This window comes from Equus przewalskii, chromosome 3 (genome assembly GCF_037783145.1).
Source record: "Equus przewalskii isolate Varuska chromosome 3, EquPr2, whole genome shotgun sequence".
Taxonomy (NCBI): domain Eukaryota; kingdom Metazoa; phylum Chordata; class Mammalia; order Perissodactyla; family Equidae; genus Equus; species Equus przewalskii.
In genome coordinates this window covers 8,554,437-8,577,718 of record NC_091833.1, presented here as the reverse complement: position 1 = coordinate 8,577,718, position 23,282 = coordinate 8,554,437, and the positions used below count along the sequence as shown (strand labels likewise).

Below are 23,282 nucleotides of genomic sequence, written 5' to 3'. Positions count from 1 at the left end.
TCTTTCTTAAATGCCAATCACGCAGAAAGCGGACTTGTCCAAGCCTATTCCGGCTCTCCTACTGTTTCTCTAGCATGGATAGTTGACAACAGGACAGACCGGAGCAAAAGCAGCACTCCCCCAACGTGCTCTTAGCCCCTTGCACGAACTGTGACTTGGCTCGTGCTGCCCTCGGCCCAGAGGCCTCCCTCCCTCCTTCCCTTCATCGGTAATAAACCTTGTAAAACTAGAGCAGTTGTCACTTTGCTTCATGGCACACGGTGCTAACACCGGCTCACCTTTCCTGAGCACCTCCTGTGTGCCAGGCCCTGCTCTAAGAGCTTGCACTTACTGAGTCATTCAATCTTTAGACAACCCCTCGAGGTACGTCACTATTATTATCTTCATCATCACCCACCTCAGGGTTCCCACCGCTGCACTTTCACGAAAATAAAAAATGCTGTCTACTGCAGTGTCTGCGCTCCCTGCCTGAGCTCCTTGGGGAAGGGGCAGGTCTTACCCACCACTGCAGCAATGCCTGCATGGACAAACAAATGGGGGATGGCAGGAGGCTGCTCCGGCCACCCTTGCTCCGGCTGTTGAGGAGATCAAGAAGGTATGAAAACAAGCATGTTCTGTGTCTTTTGCTCCCTCCTCCGTGGATGCATCTGTTCAGGGTAGGGGCTGTGCTTTGTCCCTAGCACCTAGCCCAGAACTCGGCCCGAGGAGGCACCCACGTCCTGGATGAACAGAATCACTCACGAACGCATCTATCCACTGACCCCTGCTCAGCCCTGGGCACGACGCTGTGGGGAACACGCAGATGGACAAGACTGTCCTGGCCTTCCTGACTCACTGTCTGGCTGCAGAAGTAAGACACCACGAAGCAGAGTGCCAGGGACAGCTGGGGTGCAGCTCCAGCATGACAGGCGTTCAGAGGAGGGAGCAACCAATTTCGGCTGAGGAAACCCAAGAAGACTCTAAGGAGGAGAAGCATCTGAGGGACATCTCAAAAACCTGAGATTTTAGTCCCTCAAAGCTGCCGTTAACCTTTGAGTCGGTCCTTCCTTTTGGAGAGGGGCTGGGAAGAGCCACTGGTGCTGCCAAGCTGGGTCAAGGTACCAGCGGCCAGGTCTGGGGCTCCCCACGGCAGGGCTTAAACAACGGATGCCTGCCCCAAAGCCAGAGCTGGGGCCCCATCAAGCCTTAGACCACAGACAGCGGGCTGAGCTGGCTGCACGGAGTCCTGCAGAGCTGGCAGAGGCCTTGGGAATCAAGGAGTCTACCTTTTCATCTTAGGGATGTGATCTCTGAACAAGCTTGGGAGCTCCAATATCTTTTCATCCTGCTGCCCTGTGTTGTGTCTGCCAGGGAGTGAATGCTCAATAAGTACTTGTGGAATGACTAACTGACTGACTGAATATGAAAGTGAGGCCCCAACTTGGCTGGTGAGATAGAAAGAGAACCAAACAGTGATTCAGAAAACCTAAAGTTCTAATACTGCATCTGCCTGGTTGTCCCTTGAGTAAGCCCTTTTCCTATTTGGGCCAGATGGAGCCTATTTTGCCCCACCTGCAAAATGGAGCAGCAGAATGAGATGATCTTGAATGCAGGAGTTCTGGGCAGGCAAATAGTCAGAGCAGGGCCAGGCCTGGGCTGCTATAGCTGGAGAGCCTGGTGCCCAGCTTGTGGCAGTGGAAGCCTCTTCTGGCCTCAGATTTGGGCACGGGAGTATACAGCCTTCATCTGTCACCTCCCCAGCCCCACCAGATCTGACAACCACCACTCGGGTTTCTCCAGGCCCAGGGAACTCAGGCCAGAGAGCATCCTTGTCTTCATCTGTTTCAGAGTTCATGCAAACCACAGGACGAACAGCACTGTGCTGTGGAGATGGCACCACAATATTTCCCTGATTAAAAAAAAGATAATGTTCTGAGCTCAACTGTGTGACTTAAATGTCAAGATTTCTTTTACCAGAGGAGATCCAACGACATTCTGGAACCTAACTGGGACATTTGACTCTGCCTCCCCAAAGAGCTGCCAACATCTCTAGGGGGCAGTTCTAATGAAGCCCCTTGGTGGGGCATTAGAGCACAGGCAGCAAGATCTTTATCCTGTTTAGGTCAGTGACTCTGGGCAGCCAATTAAGAGCCTGGTGCCTTTGTTTCTAACCTGAAAAATGCAGATAAAACCTTGCCCTTTCCTCCCTAGATTGCTGAAGGTAATTCATCAATATTTGATCAACGACAATAATTTTAAACAAATAATTAAAAGAACAAGAGCTAATATGTACTGAGAACTTTCTCTGAATTAGGTACTATCCTAAGCCCCTTATATGCATTATCTCACTCCATTTTACAGCAGAGGAAGGAAGAAGTATGAGGATTATGCCCATTTTACAGGGTTGAAGAGGTTAAATAATTTACCCAGGGCCACATAGCTGGTGGTACAGCTGGGATCTGAACGCAGTACCCAATGTTCCTTGTGTCAGGCATCATACTAGATGAATAAGATCTATATCTTGTCCTTGAGGAGTTTATAATTTAGTGAGAGAAACAGGCATATGCACAAATGGGGAACAAACGAAAATGAGAATATTTCAACTGGATAAAGCCCCATGCAAGTTTGAGGCATTACTTCTTGGCAATCGTCCCATTAGTTTACAATATATTTTACATATGCAAGTATACATGTATATGCACTTAAATTTTATGTATGTTTATATATACACGTGTGTGATGGAATTTTTTAACGGGGGATTGTTCACAGACTTTCCCCATCCCCCTTCTGGTCCAAGTGAACCTTCTAATCCTATAATTGTTCGGTTGTCACCATCCTTTCTTCTAGTATCTGAGTCTAGGTCAGTTCTGCCAGACGAGTTTCTCTGCTTTTGTGATGCAGATGAAGGCCCAGGGCTGAAGACCCAGGAAGGAGGGGGACTCAGCTCAAAAGGCTGAGGCAATTTACATGATAATGAGCTGGGGGGTGGGGAGGGGGAGAAAGAGGGAGAGAGAAAGGAGAGAAAGAGGAAGAGGCAAAGGGAGAAACGGGAATACAGAAAGAGAAAGGGGAGAGAAAGAGAGGGAGGAGCAAGGAGGAAAAAGAAAAAGACGGAGGGAGAGGAAGAAAGAGAAAAACCAAAGAACAGATGGAGAAAGGGCGAGAGGGAGAGGAAGAGAGGGAACCTTTATAGGCAGAGAGGAGGAGGAGGAGGACGGAGGAGGGAGAGAAAAAGTGGGAGAGAAAGAAGGACAAAGGTGGGGGAGGGAAAGCCTTGCAAGCTGGGGATGGAGGGAGGGTCTCTGGGGAATCTGGAAGGACAGCAGCTCCAGAGAGTGGGGATGGGACAGACACGAGGATGACAGAAAAGGATATATGAGAAAAACAATGGGCGTTGTCCTTTGGGTCCCTTTCCATATTTTTAGAGAGATTTAGGATAAAGGGCAGGGCTCTTTCAATGATTTTGTCTGATTGTACTGTGCCTATTTAAATGGGACTCCGCTCTGGCCCTGAATCACACGGATATTCATTAGGGTTACATATCTACACCACAGACATTTATATTTTAGCTCCATGACTGTGGGCAAGTCACTTCGCCTCTCTGTGCCCCATTTTTTTCACTTGTAAAATGGGGATAACAAACAGCATCCACTGCATAGGGAGTTGTTAGGGTTAAATAATTTAATTCATGTAAATTGTTTAAAACTGTCCCTGGAACATAAAAATTGAAAGCCACTATTATTCATCACCATCTTTAATTCCTGGAGCTTCAGTTCTCTGAGTCCATCTACTGACCACTCCCACCTAGAAGCCCATTCCGTTGAAACCAGACTCACCCTGTTAGGCCCAGCGCAGCCCTGTCCCCGGCTGTCTCACCAGGCTCTGCCTTGCTCTCAGTCCTCCAGGCTGGTCACACTAGAGAACCAGTTTCCTGATCCTTACACTTCTGCCCCAGTAGCCAAATAATCACCAAGCCCCTCTCCTCCTTTTGCCACCACACCTCACCTTGCTGCCCTTCTTTTCCACCCCCACTGAGACCCTCACACCTCACGTGTGGTCAATTACTGTAGCTTCCCAACCCGTCTCCCCACCTTCAGTCTCTCCCTACACTGGGCCACCCTGCACATGCCATCATGATCATTTCCTAAAAGTCACTTTTATCCCACCCCTCCCCAGCTGAGAATCTATCAATGGCTGCCTACTGCTAACAGGATAGAACTCAAACTCCTTGGCATCCCTTCCAAGGACCAATCTGCCCCCCAACCTGACCTGGACTGTCTCTTCTAACCCTCCCACAACTTGCCCTCACCCTAACCCTCGGTTCTGGCCACTGGCCTCCTCTGTCAGTCAAATCTCCTTTGGTCACTACCAACCCAAGACCTTTACTCATGTTCTTCCCTGCTTCAAGTCCCTTTCCTCACCCACATCTGCCCCTGTCAAGCCACATCTCTGCTTCAAGGACAGGTCCAGCCTCGCTTCCTCTAAGAAGCTTTTCCTGACCACCTTGTGGAATGGTTGTGCTCATTCAGCCTGGGAGCCCTGTCTTCCCTGGAAGATGACCAGCTCCTCACAGGCCTCATCTCACATGCCCATCAATCTTTACGCAGGGCTTAGCATAAAGCCCACACATAGTAGGTTCTCAATCAACATCTGTTCATTTAGTGATGAAATTATAGGTACTTTTCCTTTTTTCTCTGAGCACTGGGAAAGTTAGAAATGTCATTTCACTTAAGAGATGTGCTTTTGCTTGTTGTTAGTTTTTTGTGAGGAAGATTCACCCTGAGCTAACATCTGTGCCAATCTTCCTCTACTTTGTACGTGGGACGCCTCCACAGCATGGCTGATGAGTGGAGTAGGTCTGCACCCGGGATCTGAACCTGTGAATCCTGGGCCACCGAAGCAGAGTGTAACGAACTTTAACCACTCGGCCACGGGGTTAGCCCCAAGGGATGTGTTTTTGAAGACCTACTATGTGCTCAGTGCTGTGCTGGTTGTTGGCTTGAGGAGGTGACCCAAAGATGAATGACACAGGCTTTGAGAAGGAGTTCCTATTCTAGGCTTCATTGGTGGGCTTTACTGGTTCCAGAGCCCACCGGAAATTATATGCAAAACTTCCTAGCTATGTGCACGTGTGCACTATTCTGGAGACAAGGCTCAGGCTTTCATTAGCTGCTCAGATGGGTTTTGACCATCCTAAAGTGCGAGGGTCTCTGCTCTAAGGAAAAAGTGACACAAACAACCAGCCTTCATACCAGTGCATGAGTAAGTGCTCAACGGGGAAAGAAGAGGGAAGGCTTCATGGAAGACACAGGAGCTAAGCTGGTCCTTACTGAATAGGAGGAGTTCCAGGAGAAAAAGAAGGGGAAAGAAGGGGAGAAGGCATCAGAGGCAGAGGGTGCGGCCTGAGGCAAGGTCTAGAGGCATGGGAGGGCATAGTGTCCTTGGGAAGCGGTCCGTGGTCTGCGAAAGATGGGGCACGGGGTGTGGAAGACCCACACTGATGTAAGGGGGTCCCTGCTGGTTTGGTTTTTTTAAACATTTTATTTTATTTTTCCTTCTTCTCCCCAAAGCCCCCCAGTACATAGTTGTATATTTTAGTTGTGGGTCCTTCTAGTTGTAGCATGTGGGATGCCCCCTCAGCATGGCTGGATGAGCGGCGCTAGGTCGGCACCCAGGATCTGAACTGGCGAAACCCTGGGCCGCCGAAGCAGAGCGCATGAACTTACCCACTCAGCCATGGGGCCAGTCCCGGGTCCCTGCTGTGTGCCCGACGCCAAGGCTTTTTCAAACTTGGGTTCATGCTCACGTGACCTCAAGTGAGTCCACACCACAGAGAACCCAAGGAAGAAACCAGTCAGTCCTCCCTCCACTGTGGCGCCAGGGAAGGTGGTGAGCCAGATGCCAGGAGAAGTCAGGGACACCTGTTCTAATAAGGTACAGCAGGGAAGCTTCTAGATGCTTCTTTGTGTGGAGTGTGCAGAGCTGGCTGGCTCAAGCAGAAGCTGGGTGTGAGGCTGTCCTCCTCCAGATACCCCATGATGGGTGCGGGGGAGGATGGAGGACGGCAGAGGTGGGGAAGCCAAGAGAGGGAAGGAGGTCTTTTCTTTAGAGACCAAAATACCAGTCTGGGTCTGTTCTCCACGGGGTGGTTCTCCTAACATCCAAAACAGCAGATCACCCAGGGCAACCCCTGGGGATCTGAGAGAGGAAAGAGTTTGGAGACTCAGCCCTGGGGCCAGGGCATCTGAGTACCAACAACTGGCTGGCTGCAGGCAGACCTAACTGGAGGGCATCCAATACCCCAGGGCCCCTTCCCTCCCCCAGCGCGCAATTCAGGCCGAACAGAAGCTTTCTCTCTTCTGGCATGCCAGGCTCAGGGCCTTGGTACTTGCTTGGAACCTGTGTCTCTTCCCCCTCCGTGGCTGGCTCCTTCTTGTGGCCAAGTTTCACTCCTTTTCCAGGTTCAGGGGGACTTTCTCTGGCTAACCAGTCTCATGTAGCTGTACCCTGTGTCCCCAGCTGATACCAGGGTGTCCCTCTGCCCAGCTCCCCAGACTGTAAATCCTTACCAGCCTACTCCCGGGAAATACCTTCTCTAGCTGCCCAGCTCCCTTTGGCTTGAGTCTTGGGTCAACTTTCCTTTCCTGCTCTTCACAGGTGAAATAACACAGGGAGGAGGTGCTCGAGTGCCTGGAGGCCTGTGCCAGCAGGAAGATGCACCTGACAAGCCCGCACTGCCCTAGGGATGGGTCAGGCCCTGCCATGGTGCCACCTGCCATAAGAGGACTGGGTTCCAACTCTACCGTGTCCTGGGGACTCTCCAGGGAGTCCCCACTCTGTTCTCAGTCTTCCTTTCCACTGGAGCCTTCCCTATCCTCCTGCTTGAGGGCTGTCTTGACTGGGAAATCCCACAGAGGAGAGGCCCCAGGGGCCCTGCAGTATAGTTCTTAATATATCATGTTCCCAGCTATTCCTAAGCAATCATCTCTCTATTCAGGATAATAAAATGGAAAAAAACCTCCCACAGGAACAATTAATGTTTTCCAAAATGGAAGGAGAAAAGCATTCCAAAGTCCCGTTGACTTTCCTGGGTCATAATCAGGGCGGGAAATTTTGGGGAAGGAAGAGTTGGTTGGGAGGCGGGCATGGTGGTGAACACACACACTCTTGGAAGATGTCGCAGGCTGCGTGTGTATGTGTGCAGGGAGTGTGCTGTGGACACACAAGCCTTTTGCACTGTGTCGGTCATCTGGTTAACTGAGGTTCAGGCACTATGCTCTCTCTTTGGCCAAAAGGGAGACAGAGACCAAAGGCTTGTGGCCTGTCCCATATCTGAAGATCAGACCAGACCCCTCCTGTTCTGGGCTTTAATGCTGAGTTAACTAAAACGAGTTAACACACGTAAACTGTTTAGCCCAGTGCCTGGCAGCGAGTAGATGCTCAACAAATGGGGGCTATTTGTATCACTACCGTGGCCAGTATTACTGAAATGATTAAGTCTTGTAACCGTCTTGGCTAATTCTGGTGATCTGAGTGGGTATTTGCTGACTGGTTCCTCTAGGCACCGCTCCCACAGTGCTCGTTTCTGTGTCCCTAGCAGCCAGCACAATATCTGGCACATCATCAGCCCTCAGTGAATGTTTACTGGAGACAAGACTGAAGAACAAGCTGTGCCCCTCCTCCCACAGGCCCGGGCTCTGGGACCAAAACCAAAGCCTGTCCCCTGGGGGGGCCGGGGAGAAGTGCTTCCTCTGCAGAACCAGCTTCTGGACTCAGGCTCCTTGAGGAGCAGTGGATGGGGCCCTGGCCCTCCTGCCAGCGCCCGACTTCCCCGTCCCGGCCTGGCCTCGGACACACTCTGTCACCCAATTCCCCAGTACCTGAAGGAGCCACTGCTCGAGCTGGGATAACTCTGCCCCATGGAATTAGGATTCTGTGCATAAAATATTGAATTTTACAATTAAAGCTATCTGTCACAGATGATTTATCAGACCCACAGAAGGTGAGACTTTTATATACTTATTCCATTCACGACTTATTAGACGCCTGGAAATGCAACTGAAAAACAGTCCCTTTTCTGGAACCTTGACTTCCTACAGAAAGGAGAGCTCCTTAGGCCCTCAGACTCACCTGGGAGAGGCAGGAAACCATCCCTTGGTTAAAGGAGGAAAGAGAGTCAATCCAAATGGCTGCCCCCCCTCCCCCGCAAGGCAAAGCAAGCTCTCCTAGGGAGGCGGATGGTGGCCAGCTTGTTTTGTTTAAGAAATATTTTTTCTGTTCAAGTTAACTGCCAAGGGCAAGTGCTTGTACAATGCTGTGGGAGTCCCAATCCAGAACAGTCACCAACCCTTTCTTATCTGCAAAATAAACCCTGGAATTCTGTGGCTGTTGTCTTTGATGGCAACAGTGCTGTGGAGGTTTGCCCATCACTGCAGCCCCTGTTTGTTCGCCAGGTGAAGTGGTTAACTGGTTTAGGTTGGTGACTAGCCTTCTCTCTCGTATACAGCACAGTCTCTTCTATTCCTCTAAGGCAGCCTGGCGCTATGAAGAGAGTGCTGCCGGGAGCAGAGACAGGCCCTCTCCTCACTGTGCCCGTGGGCTCAGAGGCCTACCTTTCTCTCCTTGTCACCATATTCGATGCCCAAAGTGTCCATGGCTCGGACGATGGCTGCCAGGGATTGGATGGTGTTGCTGTAGACAACAGGCTTGTACTGTTTCACGTCTTCTCCAGAGAAGCCATCTTCGTGGATGATCCTAGAGAAAAACCACACACACCAGACCTGATGAATGTGCTGTCCTCACCAGGTGTGTGAGGCCCCGGGGCCAACCAACCTCCTGGCCTAGCTGGCTGAGGACTAGGTCTAATTTGGATGCTGAATTACTGAGCTGCTGCATTAACATCATAAAATCTAAAGGAAAAAATCTACCTAAATTACTTAAAATTAATCTGACAAACAGAATAGTGGAAAAAAGAAATGCAGGCTTTTTACCTTCCCTCTATCTAGTGAGAGAAATATTAGTGAGCAAGGTGTTGATAACATCTGAAAGCACTTAGAATAGGAGAGAGTACACTAAGCACTCGATTCATGTTAGCATTATTTTAAGCAAAGCTCAGGGTCTTAACTTAAATATCCACTCAGGAGCATATTGCTGAAGGCCCCTGCAACAAGCCTGCAAAGGAATAATACATTTTTCTTTCACAGAAAACTCACAGTGCTTCTAATGAAGGGACGAGGATTCGCTTAAAATGAACCATCTTCATCTCGGACAACAGAAAAGTCAACAGAAGGAGTGTGTCTACTCTCCCATCCTCGGCTGGGATTTGACCACTGTGTCACCCTTACTCTGGTGGCTCTGAACATGACACAGAGGACACGATGCGGACATCACAGTTCTCAGAGGCCATGTGACACAGGCCTCTCCTGTTCTCAGGTTCCTCTGAGGTCAGGGTGAAGCCTAGACACGCCCTAATGTCCCTTCTCCCTGCAGATAGTGGCCACTCAATAAATGTTCCCTGCTGACAAGGTCCTGGATAAGAGAGAAGGCTAGAAAGGGGGAATAACCCGAAACTTTGCTAGAATTCTCTTATGGTTGAAGTAATTAAGAAAGAGTGAATGGATTTTAAGACTAATATCCAACATCAGTCATCTCCCAATGAACTGTGTAAACTCTTCTTTGGTTGTATCTTTCGGTCTGAGATTGCATGCTCCTTGTCACATGTACACACACCAACATAATAGCTGAGACCCGCCTTCCACCTCACAGCCCCTTCAGTACAGGAGAAATGTGCTAACAATTCTATTTTCTTTTTTTAAACAATTTTATTGAGATACAATTCATATACCATACAATCCACCTATTTAAAGTGTGAGTCAATGTTTTTTAGTACATTCACAAAGTTGGGCAATGATCACTACAGTCTAATTTTAGAACATTTTTGTCCCCACCAAAAGAAATCACGTACTCATTAGCACTCACTAGTCATCCCCAGCCCCAGGAATGAGCAACTACTGATCTGCATTCTGTTTTTATCAATTTGCCTATTCTGGATATTTCACATAAATGGAATCATATAAGATGTGGTCTTTTGTGACTAGTTTCACTCAGCACAATGTTTTCAAGATTCATCCATGTTATAGCAGGGGCCAGTACTTCACTCCTTTTGTTGACAAATTATATTCCATTGTATGGATTTATCATATTTTACTTATCCATCCATCAGTTGGTGTGTACTAACAATTCCTGTTGCAAAATCTGACTTGGTGCTGGGCTCTGGGTCTTTATGCTGACTGCCTCGACTCTATTGCCTTTGCGTTGACTTTAGCCCCAAGTCCAATTCCGTACAAGTCTCTTGGTGCACTATCCCCCAGAGGGCTCTCAAAGGGAATTGCTAGCTCCCACTGTGAACAACTAGAAAACTGGACAGAATACGTGAAACAAGCAGTTTCGGACATTGGAGAATAGGCAGCACAGGACTGTGACCCCAGAGAGAAGGGAAACAAATGTGGCGAGTCCTATGACTGCCTTGGCTTTCTGCCTGGAGGCGTTTACCAGACCTCATTGTGGGGAGGGAGAACCCAAGCAGAGCAGAGCGGTTTTACTGGGCTGACGAGATAAAGATCCAAGTTCAGGAAGGCTGAGGGGGCTGGAATTTGAGGAGCAGAGGACCAGAGAGAGAACCACAGAGAGAGAGAAAGCTCCAGATATCTGAATAGGGGTCTCCTTGAGTCTGTGGCTGAAGTGGGGGAGACTCTACAAGCTCAGCAAGGAACAGGTATCAGGGAGCTCGTAAGCTGAGCACTTTCCCAAGCTCACCCAAGGCTGGGAGACATTCAGGTTCTAACCAGCCAGAGTGGAGAGTCCTTGTTGAACACCTAGGGTACTCAGCAGAGGCCCCAGAAGGCTCGTGCCATGGCAGTAGGGCCAACCTACCCCTAGAGTAAAGGCTACTTTAGACCCACCCTGACACAGCTTAAACATAGGCCTCAAAAAAATCAAGCTAACCCAGAAGTAACTCAACTGCCTGAGAGAATAAAGTCCAACACTCTTCAAACGAGGACGACAAAATCTAGACACTTAACAATATAATATTCACAATGTCTCCATCCAGTAAAAAATTCCTGAAAATGCAAAGAAGCAGGAAAGTGTGACCGATAACCATGAGAAAAATCAGTCAATAGAAGCAGACTCAGAAGGGACAGAGATGACGAACTAGATAAGAATTTTAAGACATCTATTTTAAATATTTTCAAGAAATTAAAGGAAAACATCAACACAATGAGTAGAGAAATGGAAGATATAAAAAAGAAAAAATGTACTATCTAGAGATGAAAATACAATATCTGAGATAAAAATTTCACTGTATGGGTTAACAGGAGATTAGACACATAGGAGATTAGTGAACTTGAAGACACAGCAATAGAAACTATCCAAACTCAAGCAAAGAGAGAAAAAAGGCTGAAGAATGTATTGTGACATTTCTAACATATGTAAAAGTAAAGCTTATGCAACAACAGCACAGAGGACAGGAGGGCTAAAATGGAAAATTCTTAAATTCTACATGAAGTGGTATAACATTACTTGAGAGTAAAACGTGGTGAGTTAAGACACATGTTGTAAACTCTAGAACAACCACTAATAAGCTATGTAAAGAAGCCAGCTGTTACCCAGCCTCCATGACGAGACTCCCCTTAGAGGGTGGGAACCTCTGGGTGACCTGAGCAGTACAGCTGGGATTGGCCGGTCCCCATGATACATTCTCCGGTGCAATGAGCTTCTCCTGCTTCATTTTGGACCAGAAGGCCTTCCACCCTTCTGAAGACCCTGGCTGCCTACAGGATATCCCCCCACATGGGGATGGGACTATCATTTTCACACCTATTGGTATCAATCTTTACACTTCCTAATAAGGTCGAGAGGGTAGGATTTTATTATACCTATTTGACAGAAGAGGAAATTGAGACTGAGAGAGATTAAGTAGTTGGCCTACTATCTCTCAGCAGGTAAGCGCCAGAGGCAGGAGCAGAACCCAGGTCCTGGCACACAGTCCTCTCTGCCACTGTAAGTCCCTCCAGTATTTCTTTCAAGCACATTCCTCCCTTCCTTTCCCCCAGCATTAACCTGAGTCACATATGCTTAAGAGTTTCACTTAAAGCCACTTCATTTTCTACTTCCCCATCTCATTCCTGAGAAGCACGGTAGAACAGTGGTTAGAGCTTAGGAGTCAGGCGTGGGCGACCCCAGCGCTATCACTGAGGAGCTGTGTGTCTCTGGAAAGGATTTAAGCCCTCAGTCCTTGGTTTCCTCATCTGCAAGGAGCTGTTGTGAGGAATAACTGTAAAGTGCTTATCACATGCATAATACATAATCATTACATAATAAAGGTACAGTCAGTACATAATAAATGGTAGCTATTAGTAATAACATCCTCATTCTAAAGTAAAAATCTCCCAAACAGAATTTTCTTCATTCGTGGTAAAAAAGCAGCAGAATAATAACGGCAGCTAGCGTTTGAGGCTTTACTCTCTGTGCTAGTGCTTTACATGCTCCATCTTGTTTAATCTTCAAAACAATCCTAGGAGGTAAAAACTATTATCTCCTTTTTACAGTTGAGGAAACTGAGGCTCAGAGGGGTTAAGCCACTTACTTGAGGTCACACAGCCAGTAATTGTCAAAGTGGCCTTTGAGGCCCTGCTTATGACCACCAAGCTGGTGCTGAGAGGCAGAGCTACTGCTTCTGCCCCCCATCCCTCTATCCAGGTTCCCAGGGAATCCAGAGATTTCACAAAGTGAGCATGAGAACACCTCCTACAATATCAGCTGAAGGAGTGTGGGGCAGGGAAAGGAGGTGTCTGGTTCGGGGCTGGAGAGGCAGCCCAGGTCTGAGCCCTGGAGACAAGGCAAGGACATGGAAAGCAGGAGTGAGGCTGCAGGGGACACCTTAGCAACAGTCGGTGGCATCTCTGGTATCTCACACTGCAGTAGCCCCAGATAAACTGACCTTCATCTACGTGGTAGAGTGACAGAGTGCAGAATCAAGTCCCAGACACATCAGGTGAGCCACTGGATACAGCCACGCCTGAAGTGAACTTTATCCCTACTCTTTTGAGTGATATGAGCCAAAAAATTCCCCCTTATTTTTGCAAAAGCTAATTTGACTTGGGTTTCTGTCATTTACAAACAACAGAGAGAGTCATGACTAAAACATGTTTTGTACCTTGATAACAACAATCATCAGAGATCATCTCCTAGTAGACTTGTTTATTAATTTTCCGTCTTTATACCAGTCTGTCAGCCCCTGGAGGTCAGGTACCACATCTCACTCACCTCATTTCCCCCTCTCCTTATTACCTGGCACAGACAGGGCTGGGCTCTGGTCAGTACTCAGAGAAAGTGGGACATAACTACGTGAGGTAAGAGGACACAGGTGTGCAAGACCCACCCCTCTCCACGGGGCTCACTAAAGGAGGCAGACAAGGGTGCCGAGGTGGGAATCCACCAGGTTCCCATGCCTGCGGGGCCAGAGCAGCAAGGGAGGCCAAGCTAGACGCTGCACTTGCGCCACCCAAAACTTAGGGACCCTGCGGGTGTTCCAAGCTACCAGACGAGAAGAAATGGGGAGCACGCAAGAGCTGACTCTGCAGCCCTGAGCATTCGACTTTGAACAGAAGCCACCAGCTGAACTCTGGAAACCTGGCAACGCAGTTGAGGGAGGAGATCTCAAGTGGAAATGGGAGCGAGAGGGAGGGTGGCAGCCCAGCCTGCCCGAGCAGGTCTGAGCCTTCTGGGAAGAGGTACCGAGGAGGGACCCCCAGCTCCCCTAGCGCGGCTCCTCTCTGCTGCCTCGGGGACCCTGCAGCAGGCCTGGCCCGGGCTCCCTGGCTCTCTGCACCCCCTCAGTCTAAGACTGCACTCAGCTGCAGGGAGCCTCCCCAGGCACAGCGGCCTTATATGGTTATAGAACCACAGGCTTGGGAGCTGGAAGGGACGTTGGAAGATCATCTGGCCCAGCAGCCATTCTCCGTCTCTGAATCACAGATGCCTTGGAGACTGTGACAAATGCACGAACGCACGCAGTTTTACCCCTACTTTCTGGAGGTTCACGAGCTCACAGACCCTAAGCTGCTGGAATGCGTGATTTTTCACTCCATTTCCAGGGTGAATGAAATGCCCCTCTGCTCCCTTCATCAGCACCCCTCCCCTGCGCCGGGGCCGTCTCTCCATCCTCCACCATGAGCTCTTTAAGGATACAGATTAAGGCGGTGCTTCTGGAGCCAGACTGAGCTGTGTGACTGGGCAATTTCCCAAACTGCTTGGTGCTTCAGGTTCCTCACCTTCTCTGGTGAGGGACTGCCTATCCTCACTGGGTTGTGGTGGGTCAGGAAGAGGGCCTGGCACAGAAGGCACTCTATCAGTTTAGTTGTTATTATTATTGTTAATGTTCTATTTCATGAGTTGGGCAGGGGGAGAAAATGCAGTTGGTTGATGTCCTGTGTCTGTCTCTTGAGGAAAGGAAGTCACCCAGGCCATGGGGCAGGAAGGCCAGGAAGTCATGGGAGGACCGCTGCCTGCCGGATGGGGAGGCAGGGCTCCCGGCCACAGCATGGAAGACGGGGCAGGGAGAGCAGTGTTCTCTGGACTGGAGCCGAGAATCTGCTTTTACCTAACGAACATCACAGGAGTAGTAGTGGGTTGAAAAGCTGAATCTCCTGATTCGGGGGCTGCTTAATGATGTCATAAAACATGCTTCCGATGGCAGCTGGAGATTCACACACTGGCCACCTGGGCAGGGTCAGTGCTCAGGGCTTCATTTGTGCGACCACGATTCACACGCAACAGTTTGCAGTCATCAGGTAGACCTGATGGGCCATGGGATACGGCCCTGGAGCCACACCCTCCCTAGTGGAGGTGGGAAGGGACCACCCTGGCATAGAACACATTTTTAATCCAACAGCGAACAGGTAGATGCCAGGGAGTTACTGAGCTACATGCCAGCAATCAGGAGCTCCACGGAACCTAGTGAGCACTGGACCTGGACAGGACTGTAAAATGCAAACACCCCTTAGAGTATAGTATGTCTGCACAGCCACGTTTATACAACCACGTTTGTGTGTGACGGTGTTGGTGAGGGAAGGGGGTGTGGAGGGAGGAGGGAGAGAGAAAAGACGACATGGGAGGATGCTTAACAAAATATCATCACACGCTTTTGTGCGGTGGTACTCTCTATTGTTTGTTTTGTCTCATTTAAAAAATGTGCGTTTGTTACTTGTAAGAACAACAAATCATTTTCAATGGGAGACAAACACTTCCTGTTTCACGGGGTCCCATTCTGGCCAGGAGAGAAGTCTAGAGTATAAAGCGGTAAAGCTGTTAATCAACAGGAACTTCCGGACATGCTTCATTCGGGTTCAACTGGTGCCAAACCTCGTCAGACTTGGAGCCCTGTGAGGCCTGGTCCCTGCCTTCCCAGGGCTCTTGCTCTAGATGATAAGGCTGATGCTGAAAACATCAAAGCTAACAACATAAAATGGCATCTGCCAAGGGCCAGCTGAAGAGCATGTGTGTCAGACACGTTGGCTGCCACCTAACAGCCATTCCCTTCTCATCATGGTGAGTCCCTTTCCCTGCCTCCCCTGCAGCTAAGAGTGACCATGTGATCCACTTCAAGTGAGTCAGATTGAAAGGGAGGTGGCCAGAAATGCCTCTAACAAAGGGTTTTCCTTCCTGGTCCAAAGACAGAGGACTTCGAGAACAACTTTCCTGTCCCCATTCTCCACTGTCCCTCTGCCCCTGGCTGTCCCTCACTGGCCATTCCCTGGCTTCTTGTCTTTACACATGTTTGTGTGAGGAAGTAAATACTGGAGCTATGGCAGCCATCTTGTGACCATGAGGTTAAATGCCACCACTCTGAGGATGGAAGATCAAAGGGGTAGAGGCAGTTCCTCCTGACACTGCTGAACTGCCAAATCAACCCTGGGGCTGTCTGACAACAAAGATCATGCTCCTACCATGAGACCCACTGCCTGGGACAGAGAAGTGGTCCTCCCCGGAGCCCACAGAGAAACAGTCATTTTCCAGGTGGGAAACTGACTGAGAGAGAAAAGACTTGCCTATAGGCAAGTGGTTAGCTTGTGGCAGGGCAGGGACAAAATCCCCAGAGGCCTTTCCATTGGGCCACAGGCCTCTCCCCTCCCTTAGTGCTCCCCTGAGGTAGGGGAGGTGATGGGTGACCCTGGTGAGAAAAGCATATATCAACTGTAAAACAAAAAGATTCTTTCCCTTCTGTCTTAAAAGCTCTAGCTCCTAATAATTTGGAAGCTTCCTGGAAGGTATTCTGTAAACTCCTTCCTTCATTCATTCCCAAATTCACTCTTCATATAGTTTTTGGGTACCTACTATGTACCAGGCACTGTATCAAGTGCAGGGGACATAAGAGAGAACCAACAGACACAGCCCTGCCCTCGTGGAGCTTGCATTCTAACGGGAAAGACAGTGGATACATAATTTTACAAAAGGTTATTTAAATTATAATTGGAGTAAGTGCTACCAAGGAAAAAACCCAAGCTGAGAGAGACATCCCGGGAGCACCTACCGTTTGGGAGCAGTCGGGGCAGGGCCAGCCTCTCAGGGAGCGCACTGCAAGTCAAGCAGGAGCTGGCTGGACACAGAGGGACGGGGACAGGATGGGGGACACAGAAGAGCACAGGCAAAGGTGGCACTTGGGGAGCCACTTCTCGTGTGGTCTCTGCCTGTCTTCCAGAGCCCCTGCTGGCACACAGGGTGCTTGGCAGACGTGTGCAAATGAACAGAAGGCACTTTGTGGGCTGGCACGTGGGACCGGAAGCCAGACATTTCAGGCAGGAGGGCTGCTCTGGGTCTGGGGCTGGCGTAGGTCTGATGGTCCTTCCTGAGGGAGGTTTCCATTGAGTCTCACGGAGCTGTAAACAGCAAGCTACTTCATTGGGGGAAGTGTCATCAACGCCTGCCTGGCTTAGGGCACCGGCAGCAATGGCAGGCGAGCTCGCGGCAGACACAGCCGGGGGAGACACCGAGGACAAAGGGCGGAGAGCGCCAGGGCCCTGCTTAAACGGCCTCCCGCTTCTCCCTGGTGGAGCTCCCGACTCTGTTCTTGTATTTACTTTCACTTACGAAGGCTTGTGTCCAGTGGGGTCTGACCTGCCAGAGAGACCCTGACCCCCCGTTTGGTGGATGCCACCAAGAGTGAGGTCTAAACAGAGTGGTCCAGAGGGTACTGTGCCGGCAGGGCTGGGGTGGGGTGGCAGATGGGCCTTTCTAGGACCTGCAGCAGCCCAGATCCCCTAGCGGACACCATTCACTCATCCATTTATTCATCCCACAAACAGACACTGAGCACCTGTTAGGAGCTGGACACACCCTGACTATGCTCTCAGAACAGTGTGGACGATGGGACAGAGGAGAGACCTGGGCCTGGGTCTCTGCTCTGTAAAACGGGGATAATGACTTCATCCCTCAGAGGGCCATGAGCAGTATTAAAGAATGTGGGGGGGAGGGCCTAGCACACAGTCGGGCCCAAGAAGTGCCAGTTGCTAGTATTATTTAAAAGTCACAGACTGATCAGTGCAAAGCAGGGCCAGACCACTAGTCGTGTCTCCCAGGCATGGGCCCCTCCTCCCCAGTGCGTCAGTGCTTGACCTAAATGAATGAGGTGCTGGGGGCCCAAGAGTCTCCACGTTTTCAGTGATAGGCTCAGAGACCACTGGCTGGGCAGTGGTGAGGGGTGTGTGTTTTACAAAGTAATTATGCTGGGACCTTATGCTGGGACTTCAAATTTCCCAGAGTTCCAAGACAACACAGGCACTGAGACCTGGAGGCCCCTGATGGGAGGTGAGAAGCTTCGCTCCTCTCTAGGCATCAAGGCTGTTTCCTTGACTGGCAGAGCATGAGCTCTCCTCAAGATGACTGCCTCGTCAGTCTCCAGCTGAGGGCTTCCTCCTTCTCCCATGCACAGACTGACTACTAGGTGCCAGGTGCAGTTCATATGGCACCTAGGAGACAGTGGTGAACAGGACAGACATAGCCCTTGACTTCAAAGGACTCACAGTCTAGTAGGGGAAGACAGAAAATAAAGAAGTAATCTAAGGAAAAAAAATTATAGAATGATAAACACAAAAAGGGTAGAGAGATGGGCGGCAGCGTGTGGAGTTAGGAGCCAGGAAAGGAGGTGACGTGAAGCTGAGGCCTGAATGATAAGAAAGAGTGGACCCTACATCTATGTGAGGAAGAGCATTTCAGGCAGAGAACAGTAAGTGCAAAGGTCCTGGAGCACTTTGTGTTACATTAGAGGAATGGTGAGGAGCTAGTAAGGCTAGCATGGAGTAAGTAACGGGGAATAGGAGGATGAGGGCAGAGAGGGCAGCAGGACTCGATTACATAGGGCTAATGTACTACTTATATTTTTTTCTTAATATACATTAAAAATCACCTATTAAAATAAAAAATGTTCATCTGTGTATCTTTCTGAACCATCTTAATTTCCACCAGTGGTTCTGCTCTAAGTGTGGACCAATTTTAAACGGCAGCTTGCCCTGACTTCTCCAGCCCTGACGGAAAGACCTGTTCTTGAAACATTTATGGATTCCAACTCACACAGCTAAGCAAAAAAGAAGAAAAAATATATCAGCCATCATCTCACCATCTGGAGGGAAGCACTGCCCACATGTTGGCATATATTTGAGTCCTTTTACCTGTGAGTCCACGTGCATGTTGTTTTTTCCTGAAATGGAATTGCACTGTGTGGCTCCATGGCACCCAGGAGTTGTCACTGGCTGCTTGGTGTCCGATCATCTGAATGGACCCTGAGTCATTCAACCAAACCCCTATCAGTGGACATCCGGGCTGCTTGTGGATGGGAGCCCCTCCCAGCTTCAAACTCAGCTGCTGGGGGCGCTGCCTGACTAGAAGCCTATTTCTCCTAATGAAGGCAGAAAGCCGCAACACCCAGACAGAGCAAGCCCGCAGCTGGGCGACCTCTCGCCTTACAGGTGGGACTCGCGTGAAGCGTGTGAGCACAAATGAAATCTCCCAGCTATTTAAAAAGGAGAGAAGACTCAATTTAAAAACTGGCTGTTTAACTGTGGGGTGAAGTTGTATGGTGTAAGAAAGATTATTTAAAAAGTAAATAAGATCTCTTAGTAGTTAATACTATATTTAAAACTTGATGTTCTAATATTAGAATAATATAGAACAGAAGAGTATTTAGAAATAATAGTGTCAGGCAAATCAACCCCCCAGGGAAATGGCTGGCACAAAGCAAGGGATGTGTCCTGTTGACAGTGACTTGCAGAAATCTGTTATAAAGATGCCATTTTTAATAACGGGTAACTCGGGCCAGAAGCAAAGATGTCAGCTGCCAATTGTCACCAGACGGAGCCAGGGGCAAGGCTGGGACTTGTTGTGATTCCAGTACAGAGCCTCTGCTGCCATTATCCAGGAAACAACGTGGACCTTGCCCTCTCACAAGGCTCTCAGTGCTAGGGGAGGTGGGCATGTGCCAGCCCTCGTTCCACGGGGGCGGGGTGCTCGGAGCCCTGCCTTCTAGAGCTCTGTTCCCTTTTCTCTTCTTGGTGGTGTGGCTGGTCTGGACCCTGGACCCTGGCCTCAGATTACACACATCATGCCTTGGACTTGGAGGCAGAAGGCCCAGGGTCATATGCGGTTTGGCCACCAACAAGTGTGGGGGGCTGGAATTGGTCACCCCAAGATATGTCTCTTTGGCATGAGGATTATTTTGGGCTGGTTACTTTTAAAAACTGTAGACATGAGACAAACTCTGAAAAGTAGAATTTACTTACCCTTTGTTAAGAGACATTTACATTTGTAATGGAAATCTCCATCTGTGAGGGTGTCTCCTTCTCTGCACCAGGAAGAAGCAGGGATGACCTTAGCTCTAGAAACTTTTATCAATGTGGAGGCAAGGACTCAAGTCTGCATTAAAAACCTTACTCTTGTTTACTGGGCTTTTCTGGTCATCTCCCATAAGTGACTCCCCCGACCCCCAACATCCTCCTTTGTCTGTAGCTGAGGAGGGTATTTCAGATGAGAGTCTCTGCCATTTTGGCAAGTTGATCAGTTTTCCTGGGTCTCTTGGATGTATACACGTTATAAAGCTTTGTTTAATTTTCTCATGTTATTCTGTCACATGTCAATTTAATTCGTTGTCTGGCCAGAAGGACCTAGAGCGGGTAGTGGAAACGTTTTCTTCCCCTACACAAGTATCACAACCCCAGGTGGACCAGGCAGAAGGCCGCAGAGAGCTGCGGCATCTGGCTGCCCTTCCTAGGTCAGCATCATTGGCCTTGGCCTGGGGCTCCACTTTGGTGTTAGAGGAAACCCTGTGAGGACACCTTTGGCCTCCTGACCTACCCTCCAATTCTGGCCACTGGCCGTTCCCATGCCAGTGTCTTTAGGAAATACTGCCATTTACTGTGGCAGCTTACACCCCAGTTTGTCACTCAGGAGACCTGGCATTTGGCCTTGGCTCTGCCACTGACCAGCTGGAGTGAGCCTGGACAAGTCCCTGGCGCTCTGGCCTCATGTCCTACGTGTGTTGCCCCAGCCTCTCGGACAGCCTGGGTTGTGTCAGCTCCTGTGGTCACCCTGCTTCACTCAGGTAACCAAGCTCCATGGTCCTCCCCACGTCTCTGCCAAATGCAGTCTTTTTGGGACCTAACAGCTCACAAAACTTGAGGGCAAATAATCAAATGGGCTCTTGGTGGACAAAAGATTGAGGAGCTCTGAAGTAGCGACCTGCATCCCTCACTGAAGTCCAGCTCTGCTCACGTTACCTGCCCAGACCTCTGGAGAAGAGGCCCTTCCCTCCGTGCTTCCTGTCTTCGTTCTGCCTTCTTTCCCTTTCTTACATACTGACTGGGATACTGTGCTTCCTCACATGTCACTGAGCTCCATGAGGGCAGGGACCTTGTCTGTCTCGTTCACAGACCACAGTGCCCTAAGCAGCACCGGGCACATCATGAGGGATCAATACTGTTGGTCGAATGGCTGACTGATCTCAGCACCTCTTCAGCTCTACAATGGTGGTTCTGCACAGGACTCCTTTCTGTGAAGGTGGGCTGGCATGGACATGCGTCTGTCCCCCACCCACACCACCGCCTCCGCCCAGCTGCCACTCCCGGCTCCACCTTGGGTGAAGAGTCTTGCCCTCAGGGCCCAGGACAGTGGTGTTTTTCTCAGTGATATTAACTAGAATCACGCCCTCCCGCACAGGCGTGGGGTCACTCCCCTCTAGCCCTGACATCTTGGTTCTCAGGTTTCCTATGGGTCAGGACGCACAGACACTTCATGCTGCTCACTCCATGCTCACTTCTGGGAAAACCCAAAGCTGTTCTTTGAAACCCAACTGTTAAATTCACTGGTTATGTGGCAAAGACGTGACGAAAGCCTTATGGCTTCTGAGCCCTTTTACAACGCCTTGTGTAAAGACATGAGCTCTCATTAAACACAGTAAAAGCCTGTGAGTGAGGCAAATTGGTTCAATGTCGATTTTACTGCCTAAATCTAAGTAACATCTCTGGTTTCCCATCTGCCTGATTAGGGTGGCTGCTGCACTGCCCTTTCTCCTTCTGCTGACGTGAGGAAATGAAGTATTCTTACCAGGACACTATGTTTAATGGGAACAGCATCACACGCCGGGGGCAGCTGGCACAGCTTCCAAACACATCAAGCGGAGAGTGCACGAGTGAGGCTGCAGGGCCTGCTCATCTTGCCCAAGCCTCAGGAAACCCTCCCTGCCTCCCCGTCGACAGTACGTTTGCTCATTATTTACGATCCCTGCTCAGGAGCCCCTGGATACGTTCTCGTGAACCAGAGCGAAGAGAGGAAGACCACTAGGGCCTGCTGCCTGGCAGACAGCTCATAGACAAGACTCAAGCTGCTTCTGACCCCAGGGTGATAGTCCAAAAGGCTCTGTCACCTAAGCAGACTAGGTGGGACTCTGACAGGCTGTGGGAGGGCTCCTCTCCGGGTTCCTCCTGGCTCCCTCACCACCCGCTGTGGGGTGTGGTGGTGACTCACTGCAGAATATGTCTATGAGCGAGGAGGAGCTGTGTAATAGGCAAACGAGGGTTGTAGTGGACATCTGCTGTTTTTGCTTGCTCAACTTCTATTCTCCCCTCCTTTGGAGAGCCACCCTTCCTCCTACTTTGGGGACTCCTCCTATCCCTAGCCTAAGTTGCAGGGGTGAGCCCCGGATCCACAACTGACCAGTCAGTGTAGTACACACCTGGATCCAGCCATGCCTGAAGCCAGTATACCCCTAGGCTACTCAGTTACATGAGCCAATGTGTTTGTTTTTGTACTTCAGTCACTCTGAGGCAGGTTTCTGATCTTAGCAACCAGGAGTTTTGATGACGGCTGAGATGCTGCATAGCCCTTAGGAGTTTGTTTGGAAGGATGGCAGCAGGACACTGGACTAGCCACATAGACTTGATGATCTGAAAGGGAGTGTCTGGTTACTGCACAACTTCTGTAGGAAAGCATCTGTTCCAACCCCACGTGACAGTGGCCAAGTCAGGCTGGAGGTCACTTTCTCTCATAGGCATTTCAGGGACCAGCAGCTCCCAAAGCACTGTCCACTGCCTCCAAGCCCAAAACACAACGGGACCTTCACTTGCTCCGCTTCCCTTACAGATTAGAGGCCCAGGCAGCCTGGAAAAGGCTTTCACAGGCTCTTGGTTTTTCCCGTCCTGTTCTCTGTAAATGAGGACTTGCTTTTCTCCCCCTTTTTACCACTTGATTGGGCAGGAAAGTCATCAACGCACCACCACCAACCTGCAGAGACAAAGGGGCATGAAAAGGACCCCCGGCATGCACGCAGGGGCAGCTGTGAGATTTGCCACAGAGCCTCCCAAGCAGTGCCCCAGATGGTGGCCCATTCTAGGTAAGAATCTGCTCTGAAACAGAGAGACGGACAGAAGGCGCCTTCTCGCTCCCGCCAACGAGCATTCAAGGCAAAAGGAGCAGGTCACCGAGACAGGCCTCCTCTGGGAGTCACGTTTCTCACGCCCTCTAGGGAAACGCCAGTGGTCAAGTTTGCCAAAAGCAAGTCTGAATCCACGCTCCTCTCCAGGGTGACTCATGTGCCCCCTAAACCAAACAGCAGCGGTCAGTTGCCACGCCAACTTTCGCCGGACAAAGAGGGCCATGTCCACACTTGACTGGGCCCCTGAACTCTCCGACTGCACTGTGTGAGCCACGTTCTTCTGGTTCCCTCTGCGTCGCCCCTTTGCTGAGTCATTCAAAGAAAG

The 23,282-nt window shown here is 49.9% G+C and overlaps 1 protein-coding gene across 2 annotated transcripts in view; it reads right to left on the bottom strand.

Moving 5' to 3' along the window:
* The window catches only part of GNAO1 (G protein subunit alpha o1), a 169,650-nt gene that overhangs the window by 77,986 nt on the left and 68,382 nt on the right, over window positions 1–23,282 (bottom strand). For both annotated transcript variants that reach the window (XM_070613691.1, XM_070613690.1), the window contains exon 3: window positions 8,592–8,733. In XM_070613691.1, coding sequence (XP_070469792.1) covers window positions 8,592–8,733 — 142 coding nt within the window. The remainder of the gene's footprint in view (window positions 1–8,591; window positions 8,734–23,282) is intronic.